The 24231-nt window shown below is 43.0% G+C and overlaps 2 protein-coding genes across 21 annotated transcripts in view; both read left to right on the top strand.

Moving 5' to 3' along the window:
* LOC106569531 (transportin-1) overlaps positions 1 to 18142 on the top strand; it is a 52633-nt gene extending 34491 nt beyond the window's left edge. The window contains exons 12-25 of one of the 2 annotated variants that reach the window (XM_014140980.3): positions 16 to 168; positions 1107 to 1332; positions 2415 to 2586; positions 2973 to 3059; positions 4415 to 4522; positions 5143 to 5301; positions 6205 to 6292; positions 7651 to 7749; positions 7860 to 7955; positions 11742 to 11817; positions 13003 to 13102; positions 13298 to 13372; positions 13503 to 13642; positions 13811 to 18142. In XM_014140980.3, the coding sequence (XP_013996455.1) occupies positions 16 to 168; positions 1107 to 1332; positions 2415 to 2586; positions 2973 to 3059; positions 4415 to 4522; positions 5143 to 5301; positions 6205 to 6292; positions 7651 to 7749; positions 7860 to 7955; positions 11742 to 11817; positions 13003 to 13102; positions 13298 to 13372; positions 13503 to 13610 (1547 nt within the window). In that variant the 3' untranslated portion in view covers positions 13611 to 13642; positions 13811 to 18142. Of the gene's footprint in view, positions 1 to 15; positions 169 to 1106; positions 1333 to 2414; positions 2587 to 2972; positions 3060 to 4414; positions 4523 to 5142; positions 5302 to 6204; positions 6293 to 7650; positions 7750 to 7859; positions 7956 to 11741; positions 11818 to 13002; positions 13103 to 13297; positions 13373 to 13502; positions 13643 to 13810 lie in introns of those variants that run through there. The other variant, XR_006758437.2, reaches the window with a different exon arrangement.
* Positions 18143 to 23789: 5647 nt separating this feature from the next.
* LOC106569536 (F-BAR domain only protein 2) overlaps positions 23790 to 24231 on the top strand; it is a 78912-nt gene continuing 78470 nt past the window's right edge. For 18 of the 19 annotated variants that reach the window (XR_014378791.1, XR_014378792.1, XR_014378794.1 and 15 more), the window contains exon 1: positions 23790 to 24009. Coding sequence is in view for 15 of the 19 variants with exons in the window: in XM_082955913.1 (XP_082812039.1) it covers positions 23977 to 24009 (33 nt within the window). In the remaining 4 variants the exon portion in view is untranslated. The remainder of the gene's footprint in view (positions 24010 to 24231) is intronic. The other variant, XM_082955908.1, reaches the window with a different exon arrangement.

Here is a 24231-nt window from a genome sequence, read left to right as displayed (position 1 = left end):
TCTCACTGTCTCCAGGGAAGTGTTCAGCAGCAGCGTTGGATGTGTTGGCAAACGTGTTCAGAGATGACCTGCTCCTGCCCATCCTGCCTCTCCTCAAAGAGCTGCTCTTCCACCCAGAGTGGGTCATCAAGGAGTCTGGTATACTGGTCCTGGGGGCCATCGCCGAGGGTAAGGACTAGCAGAGACTGGTATACTGGTCCTGGGGGCCATCGCCGAGGGTAAGGACTAGCAGAGACTGGTATACTGGTCCTGGGGGCCATCGCCGAGGGTAAGGACTAGCAGAGACTGGTATACTGGTCCTGGGGGCCATCGCCGAGGGTAAGGACTAGCAGAGACTGGTATACTGGTCCTGGGGGCCATCGCCGAGGGTAAGGACTAGCAGAGACTGGTATACTGGTCCTGGGGGCCATCGCCGAGGGTAAGGACTAGCAGAGACTGGTATACTGGTCCTGGGGGCCATCGCCGAGGGTAAGGACTAGCAGAGACTGGTATACTGGTCCTGGGGGCCATCGCCGAGGGTAAGGACTAGCAGAGACTGGTATACTGGTCCTGGGGGCCATCGCCGAGGGTAAGGACTAGCAGAGACTGGTATACTGGTCCTGGGGGCCATCGCCGAGGGTAAGGACTAGCAGAGACTGGTATACTGGTCCTGGGGGCCATCGCCGAGGGTAAGGACTAGCAGAGACTGGTATACTGGTCCTGGGGGCCATCGCCGAGGGTAAGGACTAGCAGAGACTGGTATACTGGTCCTGGGGGCCATCGCCGAGGGTAAGGACTAGCAGAGACTGGTATACTGGTCCTGGGGGCCATCGCTGAGGGTAAGGACTAGCAGAGACTGGTATACTGGTCCTGGGGGCCATCGCTGAGGGTAAGGACTAGCAGAGACTGGGAGGGGGAGGAAGTGATGGACTATACAGTGGTGAAAGAGAATGTACAGTGTGTTTATCCACTTGTGTGGTCAGGAAGTTGCTTAATTCTAGCTATCAGGGGTATTCTACCATGCAACCTGAACGAAGGACTACACAGGACTATCTCTCTTCACTATTTTCACCGCTGATCTTAAAGCCAGTAGAACCCAACAGTCTAACCCCATGTCATTTTCCCAGGTTGTATGCAGGGTATGATCCCCTACCTGCCAGAGCTCATCCCCCACCTGGTGCAGTGTCTGAGTGATGAGAAGGCCCTGGTGCGCTCCATCACCTGCTGGACCCTGAGTCGATATGCCCACTGGGTGGTCAGCCAGCCTCCTGACACCTATCTGAAGCCACTGATGACTGAGCTCCTCAAACGCATCCTGGACTCCAACAAGAGGGTGCAGGAGGCCGCCTGCAGGTGAGTCAGCATGTGGTCAGCTGTTGGTAGCTGTGGTTATGTTTGACCAGATGTCTGATTTATTTGTAAATGATCAGTAATAAGTGGCTCTGGGTTCTAAAGCTGGGGACGACGGTCCTGGGAGTGGAAGTAAAGATGATGATCATTGTGACGATCAGTTGATCCAATCAAAGTTTTTGAACAACAGCTTGACTGCGAAGTGGTGTTCTAAACAACCTTTTCTTTCTCGCCTGCCTTATCCCCCTCTCTCCCCCTCTTTCTCGCCTGCCTTATCCCCCTCTCTCCCCCTCTCTTTCTCGCCTGCCTTATCCCCCTCTCTCCCCCTCTCTTTCTCTCCTGCCTTATCCCCCTCTCTCCCCCTCTCTTTCTCGCCTGCCTTATCCCCCTCTCTCCCCCTCTTTCTCGCCTGCCTTATCCCCCTCTCTCCCCCTCTTTCTCGCCTGCCTTATCCCCCTCTCTCCCCCTCTTTCTCGCCTGCCTTATCCCCGTCTCTCCCCCTCTCTTTCTCGCCTGCCTTATCCCCCTCTCTCCCCCTCTCTTTCTCGCCTGCCTTATCCCCCTCTCTCCCCCTCTCTTTCTCGCCTGCCTTATCCCCGTCTCTCCCCCTCTCTTTCTCGCCTGCCTTATCCCCCTCTCTCCCCCTCTCTTTCTCGCCTGCCTTATCCCCCTCTCTCCCCCTCTCTTTCTCGCCTGCCTTATCCCCCTCTCTCCCCCTCTCTTTCTCGCCTGCCTTATCCCCCTCTCTCCCCCTCTCTTTCTCGCCTGCCTTATCCCCCTCTCTCCCCCTCTCTTTCTCGCCTGCCTTATCCCCCTCTCTTTCTCGCCTGCCTTATCCCCCTCTCTTTCTCGCCTGCCTTATCCCCCTCTCTCCCCCTCTCTTTCTCGCCTGCCTTATCCCCCTCTCTCCCCCTCTCTTTCTCGCCTGCCTTATCCCCCTCTCTCCCCCTCTTTCTCGCCTGCCTTATCCCCCTCTCTTTCTCTCCTGCCTTATCCCCCTCTCTCCCCCTCACCTTTCTCTCCTGCCTTATCCCCCCTCACCTTTCTCTCTCTCCTATCTCTCTTTCCACTAACTCTCCCCCCAGTGCCTTTGCCACTCTGGAAGAAGAGGCGTGTACAGAGTTGGTTCCCTACCTGGCTTACATCCTGGACACTCTGGTGTTTGCCTTCAACAAGTACCAACACAAGAACCTGCTTATACTGTACGATGCTATAGGGACGCTCGCTGACTCTGTGGGACACCACCTCAACAAGCCGGTACACACACACACACACACACACACTATGTACGCTCTCTGTCTCCCAATGATGTCACAGCTATGACTCGAGCAAAACTGCATTTGCATGTAGTTTCCCCTTTCAGCTGTATGTGTTTAGTTGTGATGTCTAATGTGCTCTTTACTGTGTGTGTTTAGTTGTGATGTCTAATGTGCTCTTTACTGTATGTGTTTAGTTGTGATGTCTAATGTGGTCTTTACTGTATGTGTTAGGTTGTGATGTCTAATGTGGTCTTTACTGTATGTGTTTGGTTGTGATGTCTAATGTGCTCTTTACTGTATGTGTTTAGTTGTGATGTCTAATGTGGTCTTTACTGTATGTGTTTAGTTGTGATGTCTAATGTGGTCTTTACTGTATGTGTTTAGGAGTACATTCAGATGCTGATGCCTCCACTGATAGCAAAGTGGAACCAGCTGAAGGACGAAGACAAGGATCTGTTCCCTTTACTAGAGGTGAGCATCACCGTTCTCTAATAATGTTCCCTTTACTAGAGGTGAGCCTCACCGTTCTCTAATAATGTTCCCTTTACTAGAGGTGAGCCTCACCGTTCTCTAATAATGTTCCCTTTACTAGAGGTGAGCATCACCGTTCTCTAATAATGTTCCCTTTACTAGAGGTGAGCATCACCGTTCTCTAATAATGTTCCCTTTACTAGAGGTGAGCCTCACCGTTCTCTAATAATGTTCCCTTTACTAGAGGTGAGCCTCACCGTTCTCTAATAATGTTCCCTTTACTAGAGGTGAGCATCACCGTTCTCTAATAATGTTCCCTTTACTAGAGGTGAGCATCACCGTTCTCTAATAATGTTCCCTTTACTAGAGGTGAGCCTCACCGTTCTCTAATAATGTTCCCTTTACTAGAGGTGAGCCTCACCGTTCTCTAATAATGTTCCCTTTACTAGAGGTGAGCATCACCGTTCTCTAATAATGTTCCCTTTACTAGAGGTGAGCCTCACCGTTCTCTAATAATGTTCCCTTTACTAGAGGTGAGCATCACCGTTCTCTAATAATGTTCCCTTTACTAGAGGTGAGCCTCACCGTTCTCTAATAATGTTCCCTTTACTAGAGGTGAGCCTCACCGTTCTCTAATAATGTTCCCTTTACTAGAGGTGAGCCTCACCGTTCTCTAATAATGTTCCCTTTACTAGAGGTGAGCCTCACCGTTCTCTAATAATGTTCCCTTTACTAGAGGTGAGCATCACCGTTCTCTAATAATGTTCCCTTTACTAGAGGTGAGCATCACCGTTCTCTAATAATGTTCCCTTTACTAGAGGTGAGCCTCACCGTTCTCTAATAATGTTCCCTTTACTAGAGGTGAGCCTCACCGTTCTCTAATAATGTTCCCTTTACTAGAGGTGAGCCTCACCGTTCTCTAATAATGTTCCCTTTACTAGAGGTGAGCCTCACCGTTCGCTAATAATGTTCCCTTTACTAGAGGTGAGCCTCACTGTTCTCTAATAATGTTCCCTTTACTAGAGGTGAGCCTCACCGTTCTCTAATAATGTTCCCTTTACTAGAGGTGAGCCTCACCGTTCTCTAATAATGTTCCCTTTACTAGAGGTGAGCCTCACCGTTCTCTCATCACACCAAGGCACTATCGTCCAGGGGAGTTTTCTACTCTTCAGCAAATACATGCTCACTCTGTTAAACAATTTACTAAAATTGTAAGAATTACTACCTTTAACTGAGGTGATCAAGTGTCCTATTATTTCTTCCTCTTTCATCCTCTCTTGTCACATCACCTTTCTCTCTTCTCGGAATCCCCCCCATCTTTTTCTCCCCCATCTTTCTCTCCCTCCATCTCTCAGTGCCTGTCGTCAGTAGCCACATCTCTCCAGAGTGGTTTCCTGCCCTACTGTGAGCCTGTGTACCAGCGCTGTGTCAACCTGGTGCAGAAGACCCTCGCTCAGGCCATGGTGAGACACACACGTCCGTTGATGCGTGAGGGACACGGGGGTGTGTGAGGGACACGGGGGTGTGTGAGGGACACGGGGGTGTGTGAGACACTGTTGCGTGAGGGACACGGGGGTGCGTGAGGGACACGGGGGTGTGTGAGGGACACGGGGGTGTGTGAGGGACACGGGGGTGTGTGAGGGACACGGGGGTGTGTGAGACACTGTTGCGTGAGGGACACGGGGGTGTGTGAGGGACACGGGGGTGTGAGAGACTGTTGCGTGAGGGAGCGTTTGTTTAGTGCTTGCTTTCTTGCCTGTAAACACCATCTTGTTTGTGCCAGCTGGCTGTGTGAGTTAGTCCTGAACACACCATAGAGAAGGGTATTGGCACAGATTGTGTGTGTATGAGAACATTTGGGGATTATCTGCTCGCGGTTGGATTTCATGCTTGCGGAATGTGCAATCTAATTGTTTCAAATAACTATTTTCCCAAATCTAATCCACACTCTCTCTCCTCTTTCCATCACCCTCTGTCACACTACCTCCTCTCTCTCTCTCTCTTCTACCATATATTCAATCGTCTGTCTCCCTTGCTTACTGCCCCCTTTTCCTGTCTCCCTCCCCTTTGTCTCTCCATCCAGCTCCACCAGTCCCAGCCAGACCAGTACGAGGCTCCTGATAAGGACTTTATGATTGTGGCTCTGGACCTGCTCAGTGGACTGGCCGAGGGGTTGGGCGGCAACATCGAGCAGCTGGTTGCCCGTAGCAATATCCTCACGCTCATGTACCAGTGCATGCAGGTAACCAACCAGTGACCTCAGTGTTACAGATCAACCAACCAACCAACCAGTGATCTTGCAGTGTTACAGACCAACCAACCAGTGATCTCACAGTGTTACAGATCAACCAACCAACCAGTGATCTCACAGTGTTACAGATCAACCAACCAACCAGTGATCTCGCAGTGTTACAGATCAACCAACCAACCAGTGATCTCGCAGTGTTACAGATCAACCAACCAACCAACCAACCAACCAGTGACCTCAGTGTTACAGATCAATCAACCAACCAACCAACAACCAGTGACCTCAGTGTTACAGATCAACCAACCAACCAACCAGTGACCTCAGTGTTACAGATCAATCAACCAACCAACCAACAACCAGTGACCTCAGTGTTACAGATCAACCAACCAACCAACCAACAACCAGTGACCTCAGTGTTACAGATCAACCAACCAACCAGTGATCTCGCAGTGTTACAGATCAACCAACCAACCAGTGATCTCGCAGTGTTACAGATCAACCAACCAACCAGTGACCTCAGTGTTACAGATCAACCAACCAACCAGTGACCTCAGTGTTACAGATCAACCAACCAACCAGTGACCTCAGTGTTACAGATCAACCAACCAACCAGTGACCTCAGTGTTACAGATCAACCAACCAACCAGTGACCTCAGTGTTACAGATCAACCAACCAACCAGTGACCTCAGTGTTATAGATCAACCAACCAGTGATCTCAGTGTTACAGATCAACCAACCAACCAACCAGTGATCTCGCAGTGTTACAGATCAACCAACCAACCAGTGATCTCGCAGTGTTACAGATCAACCAACCCTGACATAGTTAATCTCTCAGGTCCGTGAGTCATGACTAATCTCTGGCTGTCTCTTTCTGTCCCCCTCTCTATCTCTCTCAGGACAAAATGCCAGAGGTGCGTCAGAGCTCCTTTGCTCTGCTGGGTGACCTGACTAAAGCTTGTTTCCAGCATGTAAAGCCATGCATCGGTACGTACTCTGTTCTCTTACACAGTAAGAGTAGTAACACACAGCCTGATACTCTGTTCTCTTACACAGTAAGAGTAGTAACACACAGCCTGGTACTCTGTTCTCTTACACCAGACTGGCAGTAACACACAGCCTGGTACTCTATTCTCTTACACCAGACTGGCAGTAACACACAGCCTGATACTCTATTCTCTTACACCAGACTGGCAGTAACACACAGCCTGGTACTCTATTCTCTTATACCAGACTGGCAGTAACACACAGCCTGGTACTCTATTCTTTTATACCAGACTGGCAGTAACACACAGCCTGGTACTCTATTCTCTTACACAGTAAGAGTAGTAACACACAGCCTGGTACTCTATTCTCTTACACCAGACTGGCAGTAACACACAGCCTGGTACTCTATTCTCTTACACCAGACTGGCAGTAACACACAGCCTGGTACTCTATTCTCTTACACAGTAAGAGTAGTAACACACAGCCTGGTACTCTATTCTTACATCAGACTGGCAGTAACACACAGCCTGGTACTCTATTCTCTTACACAGTAAGAGTAGTAACACACAGCCTGGTACTCTATTCTCTTACACAGTAAGAGTAGTAACACACAGCCTGGTACTCTATTCTTACATCAGACTGGCAGTAACACACAGCCTGGTACTCTATTCTTACATCAGACTGGCAGTAACACACAGCCTGGTACTCTATTCTCTTACATCAGACTGGCAGTAACACACAGCCTGGTACTCTATTCTCTTACACAGTAAGAGTAGTAACACACAGCCTGGTACTCTATTCTCTTACACCAGACTGGCAGTAACACACAGCCTGGTACTCTATTCTCTTACACAGTAAGAGTAGTAACACACAGCCTGGTACTCTATTCTCTTACACAGTAAGAGTAGTAACACACAGCCTGGTACTCTATTCTCTTACACAGTAAGAGTAGTAACACACAGCCTGGTACTCTATTCTCTTACACCAGACTGGCAGTAACACACAGCCTGGTACTCTATTCTCTTACACAGTAAGAGTAGTAACACACAGCCTGGTACTCTATTCTCTTACACAGTAAGAGTAGTAACACACAGCCTGGTACTCTATTCTCTTACACAGTAAGAGTAGTAACACACAGCCTGGTACTCTATTCTCTTACACCAGACTGGCAGTAACACACAGCCTGGTACTCTATTCTCTTACACCAGACTGGCAGTAACACACAGCCTGGTACTCTGTTCTCTTACACCAGACTGGCAGTAACAAACCAGCTGATATACAAGATGTGTATAGTAGTCTGAATGTCAGGTTATCAGTTACCAATGGTTTAAGCTTCTATCTCTTTCTCTTCTCTGCAGCTGATTTCATGCCTATACTAGGCACTAATCTGAACCCAGAGTTGATATCAGTGTGCAACAATGCAACGTGGGCAATCGGAGAGATATCTATACAAATGGGTGAGTGTCCGGAAATTGTCAGAAAGTGGTCACACATACCAGCTTGGATACATTCTCATGAATGTGTGTCTACGCCTCCCTGACCTCCCTTCTCCTTCCCCTCTCCCCAGGGGCTGAGATGCAGCCCTACGTGACCATGGTGCTGCACCAGCTGGTTGAGATCATCAACAGGCCCAACACCCCAAAGACCCTGCTGGAGAACACAGGTACCACCACAAGGTGGTGCTGCAGGCTGTGCTGAACCTGCCATCCACACAGGGAGATGTTACACAGCACAGTCAGTCAGGGCCACTCTGGGTGCGCCCCAATGAAATCTCCTTTCTCCCGAAGTGTGCACTCGTTCAATTCCCTTCATGGATTTGAAGGGAAATTACTGGTATATGAAAACTCCTCGTAGCCCATGCCAACACCAATCCAATGCTTTTAAATATCTGGGGAGTAGTGAACGAGTGCAGACTTCAGGAAGAAGGAGAGGTTATTGGGACGCACCCTCTGACTGGAGCAGAGGCCATTAATCTCCATCTGAAAGCCTCCCCATGCTCTGGGCCTTACAGGTTTTGCCGGTTTCAACCAAACATCCCAACTATTTGGACCCAATGATCTATGGCTTAGAGGCTGTGTTTATGGGCTGTTGGATCTCTGCTGAAAGAAATTAAATGTGGCTGAGGTGGAAAGAGGGAAATAAAGGAGGGGAGAAAGAGTGACAGATGAAGTATTTATTCCTCATGGAGTAAGAATCTGGGGAAATGCCAAAACCGAGCAAACCCTGTAAGTGTACAGTCTTGGCATTATTAACTGAAATGGATTGATTCTGTTGCACCGTTGGTTGTCAGATTTTTCTAGCTTTAGTTCCCTTGAAGTGAAGCTGAAGTGTTGAGCAGCATCAGTAGGTGACCGTGAGGTCTTAACTGAGACAGTGGAGTGTATAGCTAAATGCTTCAAGAGTTTTCATACGGTTAATTTGACAAACTGAATGTTTACTGAACACTCATGATGATGATCATCATCATAATAATAATAATAACTAGTTGTCTTTGCTGACTGAGGAAAGAGCTAATCCCATCCTAAACATTTTTTGGGGTTTTGAGAGAAATGTTATAGCACCTATACTTATCAAACAAACCTTCGGTTACACTCTGCTTTTATTTAGAGGCTCTAGTCGAATTGGAAACCGTGTTTGGGTGATCCAAAATGGCCGCCAACATGAAACAAGAACCCAAACTGAGCCAAAATGAGGGTGAAGTGTAACCTGCTTAACTAACCCCCCTACACCCCCCAGGAAAACTAGGGAATTTGTAGTTGTTGTTCCTGTTTGTTTGTCAGTTTATTTATTTGTTGTTTTTAGTTAGTGTTTTTTTAAATGTGAATGCATATCTGCCAATATATGTTGAATGTTTAGTTAAAGGATGGCAAACGTTTGATGCAGGATAGGTGATGGATTGATGGAGCCATAGGTCTATGCTGTTGGGCTCAGTCCACTACCATTCTATTTTAGTACGATAAATCAAAACATAATCGACTTGGTTTCCTTTGGAGTGTTTCATACAAGAACTCTCCTAATCTTCATTTTCAGCTAACCTATCAAAACATTCAGAAAATGTATTCATTTTGATTCTCTTATAGCTCACCAATTTGATCCTTCAAAGCACTTTAAAACACACATACAGTATAAAGTCACATCAACTCTATTGAGGTGGATGGGGTTTGAGGCCATATACAGAGCCTTCAGAAAGTATTCACACCCTTGAGTTTCCCACATTTTGTTGTGTTACAGCCTGCATTTAAAATCGATTTTTTTTGGTCACTGGCCTACATGCAATTACTCCAAAGTTATGTTTTTCGCAATGTTTACAAATGTTAAGCTGAAATGTCTTGATTCAATAACTAATAAACAAACCCCTTTGTTATGGCAAGCCTAAGTTCAGGAGTAAAAATGTGCTAAACAAGTCACATAATAAGTTTCAATAATAGTGTTTAACATGATTTTTGAATGACTACCTCATCTCTGTACCCCACACATACAATTATCTGTAAGGTCCCTCAGTCGAGCAGTGAATTTCAAACACAGATTCAACCATAAAGATCAGGGAGATTTTCCAATGCCTCGCAGAAAAGGGCACCTATTAGTTGATGGGTAAAAAAAAAGCTGATATTGAATATCCGTTTGAGCATGGTGAAGTTATTAATTAAGCTTTGGATGGTGTGTCAATAAACCAAGTCACTACAAAGATGCAGGCGTCCTTCCCAACTCAGTTGCCGGAGAGGAAGGACACCGCTCAGGGATTTCACCATGAGGCCAATGGTGACTTTAAAACATATACAGAGTTTAATGGCTGTGATAGGAGAAAACAGATGATGGCTCAACAGCATTGTAGTTAACCCACAATACTAACCTAATTGACAGTGAAAATAATACAAATATTCCAAAACATGCATCCTGTTTGCAACAAGGCACTAAATGAATACTGCTACAAATGTGGCAAAGCAATTAACTTTTTGTCCTGAGTACAAATCCAATACAACACATTACTTAATACCACTCTCCGTATTTTCAAGCAGAGTTGTTGCTGCATCATGTTATGGGTATGCTTGTAATTGTTAAGGACTGGGAAGTTTTTCAGGATAAGAAAATGAGTGGAATGGAGCTAAGCACAGGTGGAAATCCTGGAGTAAATCTGGTTCAGTCTGCTTTCCACCAGACACTGGGAGATTAATTCACCTTTCAGCAGGACAAGAACCTAAAACACAATTCCAAATCTACACTGGAGTTGCTTACCAAGAAGACACTGAATGTTCCTGAGTGGCCGAGTTACAGTTTTGACTTAGAAACATCTATGCAAATGTTTGTCTAGCAATGATCAACAACCAACTTGACAAAGCTTGACACATTTTTTTAAAGGATAATGGGCAAATGTTGCACAATCCAGGTGTGCAAAGCTCTTAGAGACTTACCCAGAAAGACTCACAGCTGTAATCGCTGCCAAAGGTGCTTCCAGTATTGACTCAGTAGTGTGAATACTTATGTAAATTCGATATTTCTGTATTTCATTTTCAATACATTTGCAAACATAAAAAAATAAACATTTTCATTTTGTCGTTATGAGGTATTGTGTGTAGATGGGTGAGGAAAAACAAACAATTTAATACATTTTTGAATACAGGCTGTAACACAACAAATGTGAAAGTCAAGGGGTATGAGTACTTTCTGAAGGCACTGTATAGCTATAACCCCTCCCCTCCATCCTCATTTGCAGCCAATCAGCCTATCCTGCACTGAACTTTATTTCTAATGAGCCTATCATCTGCTTTCTGCATGTCTCATTGGACTGTTCATAAATGCCTGTTTCTTAATGAGAATGTTGCATAGTTTTGTGTCTCTTAAACGTAGGTCCTCCTCTCTGTCTCCTCATAAGAAGCTGCTGTACTGGATACTTGTCTCCTCCCATGTAGTTGGTCATTTCTTTACAACCAAAAAAAGAAGAAACGTTTTTCTGTTTCTTATGGAAAGATGAACCTTTTTGTGAGTTTAAGGGAGAAACCTCTGAAAGCTCAATTCCCAGCTGCCAACTTTGAGAAGAATAAGAACCGTGTAAACATTCCATACTGGCATTTGGCTAACTAATGACTTCACATTTTACACTTTAAAGTTAGACGAAGAACATTCATTCAACATTTTGGAAAGAGGAGTTTGTCGTAAGAGAACAGAGGCCATTTCAACATTCATATTTCTGACGTCCGAGCAGGCATGTTGCTGTTTGATTGATATTGTGTTGTCAAAGTGTTCTCCCTTAAACGAGGTGTTTGTTTTTAGTGCCATACTAGCCTACACGGGGCAGTAATAATCAACACTAGTGAATTCTTCTGTTTATTATCATACATGGATTCTGTTGATTTATGTTTCTGAGTTGTTTGTTTTTTCTTTATTTTTTCTCCTCATTGCTCATGTCTTGGTTGGCGTTTGGTGGTGTATAACCGTGATTGCGTTACCTTAGCAATAACAATTGGTCGTCTTGGTTACGTTTGTCCTCAAGAGGTGGCACCCATGCTACAGCAGTTTATAAGACCCTGGTGTGTATTATTCAATCTTTTATTTAATTCATATTCCTCTCCTCTTTCCTCTTTCTCCATGTCTGTCTCTTCCTGTCTCTCTCTCCTTCCCTGTCTCTGTCTTTCTCTCTTCCTCCCTCTCTTTCTTTCTGAAATAAGTATTTTCTGTTTCTCCTGAATCAGTCCGTAATCATTGCCAACCATGTGACTAATCCATTCCTCTTTTAGGTCCTCTGTCTGTGATGTATTTTGCTTCAGTAGCACCTTCATGTATTTTATACATTACTGGTTTATTTATTTTACAGTTTGTCATTGTTAATTGTCGCTAACTACTAATTAGTGCATGGGATTAGATTGTCACATGCCTGCTGGTTCAGAAAGTGAAAGCAAAAGGCTTCCCTAAAATTCCCAAAGCATTCCACAAAATTTTTTCGAAGCATTCCACAAAAATTCCCAAAAGCATTCACAGCGCACCCCCCCCCCCCCCCCCCCATGTCCACTAGTCATCCAGCTGCATGCGCCTATCCCAGAATTCCTCAACTTCCTTTAAGAAAAAAGTTCATATAAAAAGATTTGGCATTTATAAAGTGCAATAGTAAAGGTTAACCTAAATGCCATATGGGCCAAAGTTAAGTTATTTTAAAAGTGATTAAACCGTTTTTAGTGACTTACTCATTAGTGTATAGTTAAGTGCTTTAACACAAAGTTTCAGAAGGACCGGTTTGTTTGATGTGCATGCACCAGTCTGATACTGTTTTAGATTATCTGAGAGAAATCATTTTCTCCCCACAAGAATATTTTGTATCTTCTGAAGTAGTCTTTGGTAAAAGGAGTTCTGATAATATAAAATCTTCTAAAGGTCTAAAATAAATGATTGTAGATTGAATTCACAAGTATGAAGTAAAAGTGGCAAATTGTATTTTTTAGTATACTATAGGTTATTCTTCTTTTTTTTAGTTGCCATACGATCAACAAACCTTGATGCAATAGATGTAGTATTTTTATATTTTGCAAGGTATTCAATTTATCCATAGTGGAATTTGTGTTAACAGGTAATAGTAATATGATATACCTATGCAAGTTCAATTACATTATTGAATACAGTCAATGGTCATTTCAGAGTGCTGTAAAGGTATTGAATTGTAATGCAGTGCTTTAAGGCAGCCCCTCTGGCCTGGTGTAAAACGTGGCTGTTCCTGTTGACAGGTGCACCTCTCTAAGGAACATAAGAGACAATGAGGAAAAAGACTCAGCGTTCCGAGGTATCTGCACTATGATCAGTGTCAACCCTGGAGGAGTGGTACAGGTGAGGCCCCCAGGCATTGCTGCCCTCTAGAGGATAACATGGGAACTGCCCTTATCTTCTTCTCATGGCCCCATCAGTTGAGGACTAAGAAAAATACAGGAACTGCATTACTGGTTATATGGCCCCATGAGTGAGTGATGTTAGCAGAGAAACTCTTGTTGTCTCAAGGCAGACCTTTACTCTCATTTCCTCCAGGACTTTATATTTTTCTGTGATGCAGTGGCCTCGTGGGTAAATCCAAAGGATGATCTGCGAGACATGTTTGGCAAGGTAAAAACTGATAACTGCCATGTAGTCTTGTAGACTCTAGGCCTGATCTGTGTGAGGGAAAGGGGTGAATATCCTGATCCACAATGTGTGCATGCGTAGCTTTGTGCTAATTGTTGTTTGATATTTTCAGATCCTCCATGGGTTCAAGAACCAGGTGGGCGAGGATAACTGGAGGCGTTTCTCAGACCAGTTTCCACTGCCTCTGAAGGAACGGCTGGCGGCCTTCTACGGGGTGTAATGCTTTCCATAGGAACATACCTGTTCAAGGGGGTACTTTGCACATTCATGGTCAAATCTAATTATAGAGCCGAGAGATCCTATCCACTTTAGTGTCTGTTTGTTAGCCGCCTTATTTGAGAAAATAATAAGCAAGCAAAATTAGGAAGGTTTATTCCTAATTTTGCTTAATTAATAATATTGGTCTCACTGTGTTTCCAGGTCATTCACTATGGGAGACGACGGACGGGGAACCTCTTATACCCAGGGAACATGTTACCCTTTACTGGGGGAAGGGTCTGCCAGCTGGGGAGGGAGGGGGGTGCGGACCGGGACCCTCCTCAACCTTCTTGACGGGCGGGGTGGGAGGGAGGTGTTAGCCAGCAGAGGCAGTCAACGCCCCCCAAGCAACAGGCGAGGGGGACACGGGGGAACCAGCGGGCTAACTTAATCAAGGGAGGAAACATTTATTTCATTTCAACATCTCATTCAGAAATGAAAAGATATTGTCAGCGTAGCCATTTTTGTTTTCTCTTTTTATTTTGGTTATTTTCATTTGAGCTCTCCAGCGACTCTACTACTGAGTGGACATTTGAATCAAAACGCAGGAAAAAAACAATGCAAAACTTTGTAAATGCTTCTGTCATTTAGTTGTGGTAAAATCCTGGGTTTATACTTACCGGGGGGGGGGGGGGTAATAATGCTGATTTAGGATCAGATTTCAGTTAAGAAGAGCTTTTAAATCTATACGTATCGACCGGAAAGTGCCACTCAGAGATAAGTGTAGGGGGAGGGAGTTTAGAACTAGAGAGAATGATACCGACCATAGAATTGATATGGGGGTGGTTATAAAATAACGTAGTGGGCATAGAAATGACATTAAAAGTCTCATAGAAAACAACATAGCAGCTGTCCTCAACTGCCAGGACAGCTGCTAGCCAAGCAACCACAACAGAGGTAATAGAGTAAAGAAAATGCTGATATTATCGTATTTATCTAACCAGCAATTTTTTGGATGGGGGACACTGCCTTTGTATATCTTCGAAAAACAATAGCCTGTCTTTTATTGTAGTCATCAATCAAAGTAATTGCGTTGAGTTAATGAAAGAAAAATTGGTAGTGGCATATTTAAAGTAATAGAGTAATGAACAGTATTTTTGTGGCAGGTCAGAAGCTGTGTTGAATAAACCATTCAGTCAAACACGTCACAGACAGAAAGAGTGCATATGATTCTATATTTGTTGTGGTTGAAAGTGACTTGTCTTAAAAACAGGAAAATAACTAAGTAGCATGCTTACATCAAAGTGGGAAGTGGGTAAGGAGGGTGTACATCAGTAGAGTGATCTGTGTGTTGCATCATCGGATAGTTGTGGTATTTCTTGCATAGCCTTGTGATAAGGTTTCTTAAACAAACATGTAGTTGGTCCTTCAGTTTTCTGTCCGCCCACCACCCCCTTATGTTTTACCAGAGGCTTTCCAGTCAGTGTCTAGCATGAACTGGGTTTACATACATACGCTATATAAACATACAAGTCTGATATTGATATTCTCATCTAGTTGAATCCATATACTGTAGCAGGGTTTTGGTTGTGATTCTAAAAAGAGACCTTGAACACTGCTACATGTTAAAACTCTGAGGTAAACTCTCAGGCTGCCTCTGTTCTGTGGTGTGGAAGTGACGTGTTCTGTGTGCATGGATGTTTTACTAGCTGCCATAATATCATCTTTCCTGACCCCATATTGTTTTAAATATCAAATTCTGTCTTTCTCACATTTGTGAAAACAGTACTTGGGCTCGATTGTGGCAACGTAAGACTATATTGTTTAACAGTGTCGGAGGGAGGGGGGTATGGAAACGGCATACAGAACTTTAGCTGAAAATGTTCACCCTTTTGTTATTAGGACTGTAACACAAGTCCTCTTGTCTTGATAGTGTGTCTGTCTGTGACCTTGGTTGGTTGTCAATCCAAAACTCAACAGCAAGCAATTGTAAAAAAAAAAAAAAAAAAAAAAAATGTATGTAATGTGTTTTTTTTGTTATTGTTGTTTTTTGTGAAAAGCATGATCTTTGAGGATGATTGTAATGACTGTTTTGAATGCAGGGTATTCGGATGCGTGATTCCTTGCATGTTGGTGGTCCTTTTACATCCCAAACTAGACAGGGGGAGGTGCATTTCAATTGAACTAAAAAGTTAAGGAAATTCTTATTTCTTCACTACCCCATTTTGCTGACATACAATATCAGACTTTTATTTTGAAAGTTCAACTTTTATCTCATACATACCTGCAGGACGATTTTCCCCTTAACCTATAACGCACGTGCAAATGTATTGTTTGTTATCTTGTTAAATACTGTGAAGTTAGAACTTAAAGAAAAAAAATGTTTTTTGTTCCTTTTTGTTTTGGTGTGTTATTGTTTTGACTCCGTAAAGTGCAAAAGTCCTTGAGGTCGTTGATTGCCTGAATGTATCCCATGATGGGTGGGAATACAGTTTTATGCCCAGCCAACCAATCAGATTCACTCTGCAGGTCAGAGTAATTGTTGCAGTATTTTGTCTGCCTCGCAGGGCATATTAAAAGCACTTGTTCAGACAGAAAATGAATTCTGCATACTGTAGTAAGCTCACACAATCACATACTGATATAGTATTTGTTTACAGGAGACTTATACCACTAAACACCTCGTATTACTTCACTGAGTATTAAATATTCTGTAGTCCTTTTCTCTCTGTGTGTGTGTGTGTGTGTGTGTGTGTGTGTGTGTGTGTGTGTGTGTGTGTGTGTGTGTGTGTGTATATATAACACATACACCGACGCAGTTGAAGTCGGAAGTTTACATACACCTTAGCCAAATACATTTAAACTGTTTTTCACAATTCCCGACATTTAATCCTAGTAAAAATTCCCTGTCTTAAGTCAGTATCACCACTTTATTTTAAGAAAGTTAAATGCCAGAATAATAATAGAGAGAATTATTTATTTCAGCTTTTATTTCTTTCATCACATTCCCAGTGGGTCAGAAGTTTACATGCACTCAATTAGTATTTTGTAGAATTGCCTTTAAATTGTTTAACTTTGGTCAAACGTTTCGGGTAGCCTTCCACAAACTTCCCACAATAAGTTGGGTGAATTTTGTCCCATTTACTCCTGACAGAGCTGGTGTAACTGAGTCAGGTTTGTAGGCCTCCTTGCTCGCACATGCTTTTTCAGTTCTGCCCATACATTTTCTATGGGATTGAGGTCAGGGCTTTGTGATGGCCACTCCAATACCTTGACTATGTTGTCCTTAAGCCATTTTGCCACAACTTTGGAAGTACGCTTGGGGTCATTGTCCGTTTGGAAGACCCATTTGCAACCAAGCTTTAACTTTCTGACTGATGTCTTGATGTTGCTTCAATATATTCACAATTTTCCTCCTCATGATGCCATCTATTTTGTGAAGTGCACCAGTCCCTTCTGCAGCAAAGCACCCCCACAACATGATGCTGCCACCCCCGTGCTTCACGTTTGGGATGGTGTTCTTCGGCTTGCAAGCCTCCCCCGTTTTCCTCCAAAAATAATGATGGTCATTATGGCCAAACAGTTCTATTTTTGTTTCATCAGACCAGAGGACATTTCTCCAAAAAGTATGATCTTTGTACCCTTGTGCAGTTCAAACTGTAGTCTGGCTTTTTTATGGCAGTTTTGGAGCAGTGGCTTCTTCCTTGCTGAGCGGCCTTTCAGGTTATGTCGATATAGGACTCGTTTTACTGTGGATATACATTATTTTGTACCTGTTTCCTCCATCATCTTCACAAGGTCTTTTGCTGCTGTTCTGGGATTGATTTGCACTTTTTGCACCAAAGTACGTTCATCTCTATTGTTTGTACAGATGAACGTGGTACCTTCAGGCGTTTGGAAATTGCCCCAAATGATGAACCAGACTTGTGGAGGTCCACATTTTTTTTCTGAGGTCTTGGCTGATTTCGTTTGATTTTCCCATGATGTCAAGCAAAGAGGCACTGAGTTTGAAGGTAGGCCTTGAAATACATCCACAGGTACACCTCCAATTGACTCAAATGATGTCAATTAGCCTATCAGATGCTTCTAAAGCCATTACATTTTTTTGAATTTTCCAAGCTGTTTAAAGGCACAATCAACTTAGTGTATGTAAACTTCTGACCCACTGGAATTGTGACACAGTGAATTGTAAGTGAAATAATCTGTCTGTAAACAATTGTTGGAAAAATTACTTGTCTTGCACAAAGTAGATGTCCTAACTGACTTGCCAAAACTATAGTTTGTGAACAAGAAATTTGTGGAATGGTTGACAAACGAGTTTTAATGACTCCAACCTAAGTGTATGTAAACTTCCGACTTCAAGTGTGTGTGTGTTTGACCTGTTTTTAAAGATAACATTCCCAATATCATAAATTCTCTAAAAGATAATTGGTGTAAACTAAGCCTGGAGATGAAATACTGCAGATGCGCATGTATTGCCACAAAACCTTTCCAAAGCCAACAATCTTTAACTTGGATGAGTAAGTCATTTAAAATAAAATATATTTAAGTCTCCTTGAATCTTTATTATACTGTTTTTTTTTTATTTTATTTTTTTAATTGGATGGGTGTTTTGAACATAATTAGACATTTTTTACACTTGTAACAACAAAAACATGGGGTTTTTCAAGTTAGCCTGGATCCAAACTGAATTGCTCTTTCCTTTTTTACTTCACCAGGCTAATATCAAGTAGCACAAAAAGGCGGAATGGGATATATGGAGGCGCTTGTTTCTGTAGTTCTTGTTTTTTTGCCACATCTTTGTCCTGAAGTTGAAATTATTTTGTCTTTGTCACATTCCAGCTGTTTGGCATGTCAAGAACTGGAGGACGCATGGCTTGATTGATTCCGTCCTACTGCGATTTATCACACTGAATTAAAAACAACAAAAAAAAACATATAGGGCCTGTTTCCCAGACACATTTTAAACCTAGTGCTAAGCTTCATTTGTGTCCAGTAAACCGTCCCAAGAAAATATGAAAAGAAAAATACATAAAACAATCGCTGTTTGTGTGCTGTCTTAATGACATAGCCGCTGCTATAATGTGTTGCTTCTGTACTTGAATATTTGTTGGTAGTAACCTCAGGAGGTCTGTGTTTACCGTTATTGTTTCCAAATGTATGCCTTTTTCCATCTCCCTTTACCGATAAGGTTAAGCCGCTCCTGCTCTAACCCTAAACTACAGAGGATGTACCCGTCTATGGGTGTTCAGTTCACTAATGTTTGATATGTGTGCTAACTCACCAATAAGGAACTGAGATGTACACACACCCAGGATCAGTGTGAAATAATAATTGTAACTAGGTAAACACATGCATTCAAATTTAGCTCCAATTTGGAGGAATAAGAATATACAATTGGGAAGAGTTAACTTGCACATAATTAATGCAACTGTGGCAAAGTGATTGTAAGACATGTCTAGATAGTTAATTAATATGTACATGATGCCTTGATGATAACTGGATGATTTTGCTGGGGATTCGTAATGGCTGGTAATTTTCAATAATGAAAAAAGACCTTGCACATTAGGCCAAATGTAAATATGCTCATGGCTTCTTACAGCTATGTTTGCATTTTTGAAGTCTTTCATTTTGAAGAACGGGGGGGAAATCTTTTAAAAATCATAGTCTATTAGAATGTCTCTAAAGAGCGACTGCCCCTAAAAAGCAACTTCTCGTTTTGAAAACAGCCATTTTGGCATCGATATGAGTCAAACATTTATTCTAATCAAAATTGACTACATAGTGTAAAAAGGATAATTTTGGTCATAACGTCACTCATCCATAACAGATTTGCGAGATGATGGTGAAAAAAGTGTCATGGATTGAAGGGTCCCATAAATTCATTAGGTTTGGTTTATTTCAATCCTGCCCACAGCAGGCAGCACCCAAGTAATCATTTCGCAGCACAGCTGCACTGACCCTATTGTCATGCCCATGGTCAATTTGGTTTGACATTTGATATCCCTATGAGGCTAGTTAGGGTACATCAGTAAATTACACAATGTAAATCAGAAAATATTTTAAAAGGTCAATAGCTCCACATCTCAATTACTTAACCTCAAACGACTATAAATTGTAGAAATTCATATACAAATATAAAAAACATTTAATGAGACAACTAAAAATGTGGAACAATAAAATATATTTCCCATTTACATTGTAATTTATTGGTGGACACTAAATAGCCCCAGAGATGGGCTATCCATTGTCAAACCAACTTTGCCATGGTCACACATTAGCCTGCTGAAGCTAATTGGCGAAAGAAGTTGGCTAGTGCTAGCTAGCCTAGGTGACTTCAAGACACACGACCTGGTTAGGCTGTTTCAAGTTCTCTAACAGAGTGAATGTACAAGCACTTGCCACGTGCGAACACACGAGACACCCACATTAAACCACCCCCTCCAAGACGACTCTTTTGGCTTCAGTCATGGCCGCTGCATTTCTTAATGACCAAAACAAAAAATTAGGCCAAATCAGGAATTTCAGCCCCCCCCCCCTTTAAAGAACACCTGTAACAATAGCCTGTGACTTTCATTTAGCCATGAGAAAAAACCTTTACTAGAATTTCTCCAAGTCTGCCTTCACCCGTTTTCGCTGAATAATGTGAGAGAAACTTCATTTTGAAATAGTGAATATGGTTTACATTGTTTTTATAAACTGCTGAATTTTAAGGTAAAATAATAAGAATAATTTAGGGGGCCACCAAATATTTTAGATCATGTGAAGAATCTATATTGTACTGTAGTGATTTTGTAATGATATTTGTATAAAGATGTGATGGATGTGAATGGTAATCACTGCTTGGATCTGTACATTGTTGAGAATAAATTGTTTACAAAAATCTGGGACTGCTGTTTTCTGTTACTGTGTGTTACATTTTTAAATGCACTTTAAATAAAGTTTGATGTGATCTGTCTAATGGTTTTTAGCCTGGTAATATCAGGTTGGATAGACCATTGACCCCATACTTTCATCCACCACTCAGAACATATTTAGTAGTGACAAAGATGGCCACGGTGGCTGTGTAGATGACTGATTACACTAAAATCATGAATGTCCCTGTGGAAGATCATTGTGCAACCTTGAAGTGTTTATGAGAACAACATTGTTATGGAAATATCTAGGCCTCATACTGTTATCAAAGTTTATTGGATGCATACACCAGGATGGATGCCCTCTGTTATCAAATTTGATTTGGCACATGTTTTGTAAACAATCAGTGTGAATTAACAGTGAAATGCTTACTTACAGGCTGTTCCCAACAATACAGAGAATAGAAAATGGTGAAATCATACAAAAGTAAAACCTGTAATAATAAAAGTAATAGATACACAATGAGTAGCGATAACTTGGCTATATACAAGGGGTACCAATACTGGGTCAATGTGCAGGGGTTTGAGGTAGATGCAGAAAATAACATTTGTATTAGCCCCATGCGCCGAATACAACAGGTGTAGACCTTACAGTGAAATGCTTACTTACGAGCCCCTAACCAACAATGCAGTTTAACAAAAATACAGATAAGAAATAAAATTAACAAGTAATTAAAGAGCAGCAGTAAAATAACAATAGCGAGACTATATACAGGGGGGTACCAGTTGAGGTAATATGTAGGTAGAGTTATTAAAGTGACTATGCATAGATAACAACAGAGAGTAGCAGCGGTGTAAGGGGGGGCAATTGAGTAGATGTTCAGGAGTCTTATGGCTTGGGGGTAGAAGCTGTTTAGAAGCCTCTTGGACCTAGACTTGGCGCTCCGGTACGCTTACCGTGCGGTAGCAGAGAGAACAGTCTATGACTAGGGTGGCTGGAGTCTTTGACAATTTTTAGGGCCTTCCTCTGACAACGCCTGGTATAGAGGTCCTGGATGGCAGGAACCTTGGCCCCAGTGATGTACTGGGCCGTTCACACTACCCTCTGTAATGCCTTGCGGTCGGAGGCCAAGCAGTTGCCATACCAGGCAGTGATGCAACCAGTCAGGAGGCTCTCGATGGTGCAGCTGTAGAACCTTTTGAGGATCTGAGGACCCATGACAAATCTTTTCAGTCTCCTGAGGGGGAATAGGTTTTGTCGTGCCCTCTTCACAACTGTCTGGTGTGCTTGGACCATGTTAGTTTGTTAGTGATATGGACACCAAGGAACTTGAAGCTCTCAACCTGTTCCACTACAGCCCCGTCGATGAGAATGGGGGCGTGCTCGGTCCTCTTTTTGCTGTAGTCCACAATCATCTCAGTATGTACATATAACTAGGAATAAAGTGACTGATTGTAAATTGTAGCAGCAGCGTGTGTGATGAGTCAAAGTTTGTGCAAAAAGGGTCAATGCAGATTGTCCGGGAAGCTATTTAATGAACTATTTAGCAATCTTAGGGTTTGGGTGTAGAAGCTGTTTGGCCCCAGTGATGTACTTGTCCATACGCACTATCCTTTGCAGCTACTTGCGGTCGGATGCCAGGCAGTTGCCATTCCAAGCAGTCAACATTTACGTCATTTAGCAGACACGCTTATCCAGAGCGACTTAAAGGAGCAATTAGGGTTAATTGCCTTGCTCAAGGGCACATTGACAGATTTGTCACCTTTCGTTTACTGGCCCAATGCTCTTAACCGCTAGTCTACCTGCCGCCCATAAGATGCTCTCAATGGTGCGGCAGTAGATCTTTTTGAGGATCTGAGGGCCCATGCCAAATCTTTTCAGCCTCCAGAGATGGAAGAGGTGTGCTCGACCCTCCATTTCTTTTTCCATGATCAGCTCCTTTGTCTTGTTGACGTTGACAACAACCTCTCCCTCAATGTCAACAAGACAAATCAAATCAAATTTTATTTGTCACATGCTCCGAAAACAAGAGGTGTACCGTGAAATGCTTACAAGCCCTTAACCAACAATGCAGTTCAAGAAAGAGTTTAATTTTTTTTTTACTAAATAAACTAAAGTAAAAATAGTAAAATGGTAAAATACAAATAAAAAGTAACACAAAAATAACGAGGCTATATACAGGGGGTACCGGTACCGAGTCAATGTGCAGGGGTACAGGTTAGTCAAGTTATTTTGTACATGTACTGTAGGTAGGGGAAAAAAATTAACTGTAGCAGCAACATTATGTACAAAATAAGTTACAAACAACGCGAAAAAACTAACAAAATAGTACAGTTGGTTAGGAATCCGTAAAATGGCAGCCATCACCTCCGGCACCATTATACAAAGGAGCTGATCATGGAGAAAGAAACGGAGCGTCGAGCCTGCATCTTCCATCTCTGGAGGTTGAAAAGATTTGGCATGGGCCCTCAGATCCTCAAACAGTTCTACTGTTATAGGCTGTCTCATCGTTGTTGGTGATCAGGCCTACCACTGTCCTGTTTGTCAGCAAACTTAATGATGGTGTTGGAGTCGTGCATGGCCATGCAGTCGTGGGTGAACAGGGAGTACAGAAGGGGACTAAGCACGCACCCCTGAGGGGCCACCGTGTTGTGGGTCAGTGTGGTAGATGTGTTGTTGCCTGCCCTCACCACCTGGGGGAGTCCCGTCAGGAAGTCCAGGATCCAGTTGCATTGGGAGGTGTCCAGTCCCAGGGTCCTTAGTTTAGTGATGAACTTGGAGGGCACTATAGTGTTGAACGCTGAGCTGTAGTCAATGAACAGCATTCTCACGTAGGTGTTCCTTTTGTCCAAGTGGGTAAGGGCAGTGTGGAGTGCAATAGAGATTGCGTCATCTGTGGATCTGTTGGGGCGTTATGCGAATTTGAGTAGGTCCAGGGATATCTGTGATGATGGTGTTTATATGAGCCATGACTAGCCTTTCAAAGCATTTCATGGATACAGATGTGAGTGCTACAGAGTGATAGTCATTTAGACGGTTACCGTGGCTATTTGCACACAGGGACTATGGTGGTCTGCTTGAAACGTAGGTATTACAGACTGGTTGAGGGAGAGGTTGAAAATGCAAGCGAAGACACTTATAATAAAAAGTAATTTTATTTTATATGTTAGTATAGCCAGGCAACCTTTCCCACCTTGGCTGATATTCATCACAGTGATTTAGAACGTTTAAATAATTATAGAACCAATCAAGAATATCACTGCATTCCAGTAATTTGCCCAGTTCCTTTTTTGTTCCCGCCATGGGTGGCGCTGTTTCCTTGTCTCTGGATTTTGGAGAAGACGAAAGGCAACTGAATTGAATTTTTCTGAAGGAGGTGGAGTCTGCGGTGGGGAGGGTGAAGAAAGAGTGAGGAAAAAGGAGAAAAAAAGGAGAAAAAGCACACAACAGAAAAGGGGAGGACATCGGTGCAATTGCGTGAATTTTGGTTGAATTACATTGAAGAAAATAGTTGCAGAGAGGAAGAAACCAAGATGATAACGCCCTACTTCCTACAAAATTTCTGGGTAGGTTCTGCTTTTATTTATTTTCTTTAGCCGGGTTAGTAGGCTAAATTGTTTAGCTCAAATCCCCTATCAGTCCCGCAAGTGGATGTGACAACCGGACATTGAGACATATTCCATAATTCGCTTAAACCCGATTTATGCGGGATCTTGCTGGTGAAATAGAAGTATCTGGGTCAATACGATGCGTTAACCCATTGCCCAGCTACTTTTCTCGGCGAATAT

This window comes from Salmo salar, chromosome 01 (assembly GCF_965601325.2).
Source record: "Salmo salar chromosome 01, fSalSal1, whole genome shotgun sequence".
Lineage (NCBI taxonomy): Eukaryota > Metazoa > Chordata > Actinopteri > Salmoniformes > Salmonidae > Salmo > Salmo salar.
This window is presented reverse-complemented; position numbering and strand designations above follow the sequence as displayed.